Genomic DNA, 8,914 nt, shown 5'->3' on the forward strand with positions numbered 1-8,914 from the left:
TAATTATGAATGTAAATATGCTATGTAATATTTGTAATATAAACGCAATTATGATCACAATACACGTTCTCTAGCACATCTAAGCTTTATTTATTCTAATTACTAACTAAGATTGGTCAATCCTAGCTCTAACAATTCAATGTTCACTAAATCATTAGGTAAACAAGTTCATGCAGTTTAATGGTCACTAAGCTACACAGAACATGCAATCAAGCAATTAGAAAAGCAAACAATAGCATGCTAGGTTATACAAATCAAACACAAGCAATTTTTACCAACTAAACTTAATCCATAAACATTGAACTATTCATAAGTTTGAAGCTTCATCTAGCTACACAAGAGTAGCTAGATTCAGCTGCTCATCATAGCAACTAAACCAACACAGCTAAAAGTAATAAAAGACATGTTCTTATTTAACTAAAATATAAACCTCTATTCTTTTTGGTGTTGAAAACCTTCTTCCAGAACCCTTCTTTCACTCTGAATCGTCTCCTGGAATTCTTTCCTTCAGCCAAAAGCTTCTTTCTTTCGTAATAATCAGAAGAACTTAAATAATCTCCAAAAACCCGCGCCACGTCGTGGCCAGCTTTGCCACGTCGTGGGCTTCAAGTAATCCGTATCCTCCAAGGAATCCTCCGCATCGCGATGTCTATCTTCTGGAAACCTCTTGCCACGTCGTGAATTCAGTATTTATCGTGGATTTATTCTTTTCTTGTCTTTCAAGCCTCCCATGTTCCACATATTGTCACTTTTGGTCCCTCCCTCCGAAAATCCTTTTAATTGACTGAAAATAACAATTTAAAGTCATAAGTACCATTATTTATTAATAAAAATGTACTTAAATATTGCCTAAAAATAAGTATAAATATGGCAGTATCAGCAAGCATCCATCACATGTCTGAACCTGAATCATATAGAGAAGCTGTTTCAGATCCTCTTTGGCAGAATGCTATGGCTGAAGAACTCACTGCTCTTCATCAGACTCATACATGGGATTTGGTTTCTCTTCCTCCTGGGAAACATACGATAGGTTGTCGTTGGGTGTACAAGATAAAAACAAGAGCTGATGGTTCTGTTGAACGATACAAGGCTAGACTTGTAGCAAAAGGGTATTCCCAATAGTATGGTTTTGACTACAAGGATACATTTGCCCCAGTTGCAAACATGACGACAGTTGATACTATGATTGTAGTTGCATTCGTCCGACAGTGGAAGATCTTTCAGATGGATGTCAAGAATGCTTTTTTGAATGGTGACCTTCATGAAGAGGTTTATATGACCCCTCCTCCAGGAATTCAGCATCGACCGAGTGAGGTTTGTCGGCTTCGCAAAGCTTTGTATGGGCTCAAGCGATCCCCTCGTGCTTGGTTTGAGAAATTCTCCACAGTGATTACCTCTCTTGGATTTGTCCAGAGTAATCACGATTTTGCTCTTTTTGTTAGATGCTCGAGTGCAGGACGGATTCTTTTGTCCTTATATGTGGATGACATGATTATTACAGGTAATGGCCATGGTGGCATTGAGTCTTTGAAGGTTGACCTACTCGTCGATTTGCTATGAAGGATTTGGGCTTGTTGCGTTATTTCTTGGGTATTGAGGTTGCTCAGTCTAAGAAAGGGTACCTTCTTTCCCAAACTATATATATATATATATATATATATATATATATATATATATATATATATATATATATATGTCAGACTTGTTTACACGGGCGGGACTTTCTGACAATCAGACTGTTGATACTCCTCTTGAAACCAATGCATGATATTCTCCTACTGATGTTGTTCCTTTGTCGGATCCGAATCTTTATCGCATTGTGGTGGGAAGTTTGGTTTATCTCACAGTTACGCGTCCAGATATTGCTCATGCTATTCATGTTGTCAGTCAGTTTGTTATTGCTCCTACCTCTGTTCATTGGGGAGCTGTTCTTCGTATCCTGAGATATCTTCGTGGCACTCAGTTTCAGACTCTCTTGTTTCCCTCGGCGTCTTCTCTTGAGTTACGTGCCTATAGTGATGCTGATTGGGATGGTGATCGTCATGATCGTAAGTCCACCACTGGATTTTGTGTATTTCTTGGAGAGTCTCTTATTTCATGGAAGAGCAAGAAACATGATGTTATCTCTAGATCTTCCACAGAGGCTGAATATCGTGCTATGGCTGTAACTACATGTGAGATTATTTGGTTATGGTGGCTGCTTACGGATATGGGAGTTTACATTTCTTCATTTACTCCCTTGCATTGTGATAATAAAAGTGCGATACAAATTGCGAAGAATTCTGTCTTTCATGAGCGGACGAAGCACATTGAGATTGATTGTCATTTTACCCATCATCACCTGCAGCTTGGGACCATTTCGCTTCCATTTGTTTCATCAACCTTGTAGCTTGCAAATATTTTTATGAAGGCTTTATCGGCTTCTCAGTTTCGATTCTTATGTGACAAACTCTCAATGCTAATTGTTGCGGCATTGTGAGTTTGAGGGGGGATGTTAGTGTATATATTATTAGCCCGCTTGTTTATGGGCCATTTTGTCTTTAGCTAATTAGGGTTTCTGTCTAGCTAGTATTTATATCTGCTTTGCTTTTTGTAGTCTTTATGCTTTTCTTCGAGAATCCATGTAATTCCTCTTTATCATAATCATATGACAACGTTATCAGCTCCGATTTCCTTTGATGGTGCCGAGTTTGAGGACTCACCCGACATGGTGATTGCTCAAATCAAAAGAAAAACTCGAAATCAGAGAAGGTTGATAAACTAGGAAGTTACTATTCGCGATTTTACTATTCACAGTGTGAACATTGTTCTCGTCTTGAACACAAACAAACAAACGATTAAGTATAAAGACGATTAAGAATCAATTGCAAATCAATCATGAATTGATTGTGAACTTGATGAACAAAAGCGTAGATGACTGACCCTTATCAGTCGATGATGTCGTGATCCTTATCTGTCAATGATTTTGTGATCTTTATTAGTCGATGATATCGTGATTTAATCAAGGCGAGAAGGTATTCATACCTATTTGTTGACAACAACCTTTTGACCGCTTGTTCTATCGCTTGATCTCTTTGTTTATACGTTAAAAAAACAAGCAATGATCAAAGAATAATTGTTTGATCGGCAATCTCAAATCGATTCCAACTAAAAAACCTTGATCATATATTGTTTGACCAAAATCTGATGACTGGATTCAGGTGTATCGATCTTACACCTTTTGTCGATTAAAATCAAGTGGCTGTCGACAAAAACCTTATGACTCCTTGTTGCAGTCAAATGAAGAGTTCAGTGGCGGAGCCAGGGTCAACGTTAAGGGGTATCCTGAACCAATGGGTTCGGTTTCTCGGTTTTTTAGTTTTCCAAACTCAGTTTCGGGTTTAAACCCAAACCCATTTAAATGTTTAACTTGTTGAGAATTGAGAATCTCGTGTTGCTTATATAACAAATGTATAGGGGCTATGTTTCATTTTATGGCCGATGTGAGACAATTTTAGAATTATAAGAAATAAGAAAGAAGTTGAAGGGATATATGATAGAAACTGATAAACAAAAAAATTTAACATATGTGAAGCCCAAGATTCGAACTTCCAACCTCCAGAAAAACACCAATGCTGTCATAACCAACTGAACCAACTAGAGCTTTTGTTATTTTTTCGCAAAATACATTTATATTAAGGAACGCAAAATAAACAAATTTTATCAGAAAAATTTATACTATTAATTTTTTTTTGAGGGGCATCCCGGGATACCCCGGGATCCAATGTAGATCCGCCAGTGGAAGAGTTTCACCTGATGATACATACGCTTTGATACCAATTCAAGTTCAGAATATGTAAACACAATTAACCAAAATAACTCTTTGATTATTATGAGAAAATCACTCAAAACTCACAATATTTACAACGTCTCTCAATGATCATAACTCGATCTAAAAACAATATATATATAGATCTACATTCTACCGACTTGTAGAACAAGATTATGAATCTAAAACCGACTTGCTTAAAATCCCATTCTTTCTTGGTCTTCAAGTCCTACTTGACTTAGGATTCTAACAAAGCTTCATTGTGATATGATAAATTTGATACCGTATGATATCGTTTTGTTCTACCACATCAACCAGGGTTTTTAGTAGTTTTGGTTCACTGGTTCAGTCAGTTTTTTGAAAAACCCCACCGGTTCATTCTGAATGAAAAAATAGACAAGAAACCGGTCATATTTGACCCACTCTTTTCATTGGTTCACGCTTTCACGGTCAAACCGGTTTGACTGACTGAGTTTTAAAATATTGGAGAAGAGAAAGAGATATCAAGGGGAGGGTGGAGCCCAATTATATAATTATATAGTATGTACCTTATAAATTTATAATGACAATTAAATAATAAAAATGAAATTGATAAGGGTAAAAGAGTATTTTTCAGATTAGCAATGCGCACCAAATAAAATTTTAGGGACCAACCAAAAGGAAAAAAGAGATATGGATACCAAGACCACAAGGACCATTAATGAAGCAAAGGAAAAAAAGAGTTATGGATACGAAAACTAACCAAAACCACAAGGACCATTAATGTAATTTAACATCAGTCGACATGATTCAAATGAGTCATTGATCGACAACATGCTTTCACCAATGTACACCACTCATCCATGCAATCGACATGCATTAACCCATAGGACCATTACGACATCGTAAAGTGAATCCTTTGTAAAAGCCACCCTATTTATTAATCTCATGATTCCCCCATAAAACAACCATCGAAACTTCTCCTCCTTCAATCTTCACCCACACATACAGACACACTCCTGCTAGCTGTCCTTCACCTCTTAAATCTCAATGGCTGCTCTTCCAATGACTTGTGTTAGATTGACGACTTCCATAAACACCAATCAGGTCAGGCCTTTAACTTCTTTTTTATTATGACATTCCAGAATTATAATTTACATCTTGTTTTTATTTACCATTATTTGCATTAATAATGTACGTTTCTTATTCATATTCCAAAAAAATGTAGTAGTAAACAGATTAAATGTGACATTTTATCCAAAATACCAGTGTAGCTTAATAGTAATTCTTAAATCAACTTAAAATCATGCTTGTATAACACTAAGAATTCAATATTCTAGTTTAAAAATACAACTTGTCACAGAATTTGAGTGTTATACAACACGGTATAGATGTTGCTATTTTAGGGGCCAAATATCTAATCCTTGAGGTTGTAAGGATTTTTTTGCCATGATTTTAAACTGATTTACAGGTTATTATATATGTTAATTGATATATTACGTTGGGCTCAAGATATTACAAATAGTAATTAACCAGATAGATCGTACTTCTTTTAGATGTACTTTCTGATTACGTTTTAATAGAATTACTTGAAGACCTATACAAATTTCCATGAAAGACCACTTATACCCCATTTATGCACCACTAATGTCGTTGATTTAACATATTAAATATAAGTACCAAAACTATATTTTTGAAATAGCATTATTTTTAATACAACGATTTAAGATATATTTATTAATTTTTTTTGCGATATATATATATATATATATATATATATATATATCATTTCAATCAAAAGTAGAATAATTAGAAATTGGCACCTCTAACTTACTCATATTTTTTTTTCTTTACAGATGGCAGGGAAAGTCTCGACACCGAAGTTGGTCCATGTGGGACGGGCCACAACCGATTTCCCTTGCCTCAGAACATCCCGCTTTCAGACCTCTTGCTTAGTAAATTCCTTTTCTATTTTATTTTTTTAAATCTTCACCTATTCATATTTGTGTTTATTTATGTTTGACTAAGTAATATTTGTACATCATATAATTGGGTAGCTAGGCAAAGCCAAATACTGTGCATAAAGTTCACGAAATTGTTGAGACTCAATTGGGATATGTGTATTTTGTCATGTTTGGTTATATTTTTGAATAATAAAGGAAGCAATTAAGGTTATTAAGAAACTCAAGTTAAATAATAAACAAGTGTAAAAAAATTAGAAACTTTGTTATAAAATAAAGTTTATAAACATTATATTGGTACAATGGTACATCATATTTAATGTCAGTTGCACAAAGCATTACAAACTAACGTAATATTGATACATCATATATTTGTTTTCTAATTGGTTTACATATTTTTATTATTTAGAAAGACACGTCGATAAGTGACGCAAGTGACGCTATTGAGAAACGTGCTGAAGAGATAGGCGCAAACACAACTGATGTTATTGAGAAACTTGATGAGAAGAAAGATACTATGACATCTACAGCAAATGAAGATATTAAGAAAGTTGTTGAGAGTACAAATACAAACGCAAAAGACCTTGCTGAGAAACTTATTGAGAAGAAAGAAGAAGTAGAAGCTAATACAAGTGACGCAATTAAAGGGTTTGTTGAGAAGGCAAGCAAAGCAGCGACCGACTTTACTGAAGAAAAGTGAATCATATAGTGATTACACAATTTTTTTTTAAAAATGCTTATATAAATGTTGTTATCTTGCGAATTATATGAAGATATATTTTCATAAAGTTATGAGTTCTAACCCTTCCAACTACAGTAAACATATTTTAAAATTGTTGTTATCTTGCAAAATTACAATTAATTACTAAGAGCAATAAAAGATATATTCTCAGGTCTCTAACGATTAATTAAGTAAATAACATATATTACAAATAAATATTTGTCAAGTATTTAAGTATTTAAACAGGATTGTTGGGACATTTTGGTAAGGAGCATAACGTTTTATTTATTTATGCATAGATCGGAGGGTTTAGATTTATGTTTGTGTTGCTGGTTAGCCAATGGTCTCAAATGGATTACAATCTACTATAATAGAAAAGATGTAACTACACTCCACTACACAAGCAATAAATACAACTTTATAAATAAAATAAAAAAATAAACATAAATGCCTCTCAGCTATGACCGAAGTAAATCAATTTTTATTTCCTGTTTTAACCCTTCTTTTATAGGAGATTTGACGGGCGGATTAGCATCTTACTTGGAGTTCCTTAAACTTTCATCTTTAGTATCTACATAAAAGCTTCTTTCCAAACTCCACCTTTCAAGTCAAATTGAATTTCTGAAGCCTAAGAAATATAAAAAAAACTGATATACATTGCAAATTTATTGAAAAAAACATAGTCAAAATTAGTATTTTTATATTACACGAAGCACAAAAGATCAAGTAAAAATTTAGTAATGTTAGAGAGAAGCAATGATAAATCTTATTCTTTTTCCTGATTTTAAAGTTTATACACACAAAATTCAACATCAAGGTTCCAATTTTGATGATTAAGTTCCAAAATTGCAACCTAATTTAATTAATTTGTTTATTATAGCATTTACCTTTGATTTTTCTGTTTACAACATTGTATTCTAAAAAAATCTATGAAATTGTAGCAATGTATGTGTAAAGACTATATATTAATAGACTTTTCAAAATATAACGTACAATGAAGAAAAAATTGATAAATATGGTTATATTTATAGAAGTACAATGTCTTGATAGCTTTCTTCCCCAATCATATTTGCCTAGAGAGACCAATCATTTTTGCTTCGGTAACTAACAAAGCATCTCACATAAAAAGGGTTTCTTAACCTTGACAACTTTAAAAACAATATCATAGATGAAGCTAGGACACAAGATAAAATGACCAATCTTGAAATGAAGGAGGTGAAAAAAATCTAATCACAAACCCATCAACATCATGAAATAGATCACCACACCTCTTATCTAAAACACGGTAGAAACGTCCAGGAAACACTGCCAAAATCCGTGAAAATATTTCAAAGATCATTTGGACACGATTATTAATTGAAATAAAACATATTGATTTGAGTAAATCACACTAGGACCTGTCTTTTCCTTGAACAACCGTTGATATTTATGATGTTAATCGCCCTAGGACCTGTACTGTATGGATTAGATATTTTTAGCTACTATTATTTCCCATAATTTCTTAATGAGATCGTAAAATCAACATACTCGAAAGACAAACCTGGCCTTTAGGATCAAAGACTCTCCATCTCAATCCTTCCAAATTGATGTGTCTTATACAAACAACGGCTTTCTACAAAAATGGACAATTTTTGAGTTGATAAACTTACTAAAAAATTTCAGGGGATCAAACTCCCAATTTAACCAAAAAACAAACTGTTTAAAAACCCTAGGTAACTAATATTATTCCCTTTCCTTTCGAATAGCTTATCTGAATCAAGTTGTGTTATGTTTCCCAATTCGCAGAATCGGCTCAGAATTGCATGTTTGAACACATTTTAGAAACAAAGAAAAGCTTAAGAATTGAGACTCTCGATAATCGCTTAAAAGACATTTGTCATACATTGGCAAAGAAGATTTTTGAACTTTTCAAAAAATATTCAGCTATAAGATGACTAAGGTCTGATTATTTCTTGTATGGTCAGAGAGGGTTTCCAAAGTTTCTATTTACTAAAAATTTTTGTAAATGATTACGTAGACATGCCGAATGCACATAATGGGAGTATAGGACTTAATACAGCCACTATAATGCATGTTAGAGACAGCGAAAAACTACAAAAAATACTTTTACTTTCATATGGATTCGGCCACTTAACTATTTTCTATAGTAATTATCTCATTATACTTTTTTTGAATTATTTCAAGAAACATCTATTGAAATTAATCTTTTGTATTTCCAAATTCAAGATTGTATAAGACTATTCTCTTCATATCAAAGTGATGATAGAATAAACGGAAGAGATGTGGAACTTATTTAACAGATCCCAAAAGATGCTTGTGACTTCATTTGGGAGGTTAAGAATTTAGTCTGGAATGTTGTTTCGTACTAAAAATTATGTTATTTCACTACTGAAGTTAATACAATTATATGCCATTAGATTGTAACTTTCTTATGTGTATTGTGGG

General features: G+C 33.4%; 1 protein-coding gene across 1 annotated transcript; it reads left to right on the top strand.

The window, feature by feature from the left end:
* Window positions 1-4,723: 4,723 nt before the first annotated feature.
* Window positions 4,724-6,645, top strand: LOC145100376 (uncharacterized). Its single transcript, XM_079037672.1, has 3 exons — window positions 4,724-4,894; window positions 5,644-5,742; window positions 6,158-6,645. The coding sequence occupies exons 1-3, from the start codon at window positions 4,838-4,840 to the stop codon at window positions 6,446-6,448; spliced, it is 447 nt and encodes a 148-aa protein (XP_078893798.1). The 5' UTR covers window positions 4,724-4,837; the 3' UTR covers window positions 6,449-6,645.
* Window positions 6,646-8,914: the final 2,269 nt, after the last annotated feature.

Source organism: Lactuca serriola, chromosome 4, assembly GCF_051521515.1.
Source record: "Lactuca serriola cultivar US96UC23 chromosome 4, Lser_US96UC23_V15, whole genome shotgun sequence".
NCBI classification, from domain to species: Eukaryota; Viridiplantae; Streptophyta; class Magnoliopsida; order Asterales; family Asteraceae; genus Lactuca; species Lactuca serriola.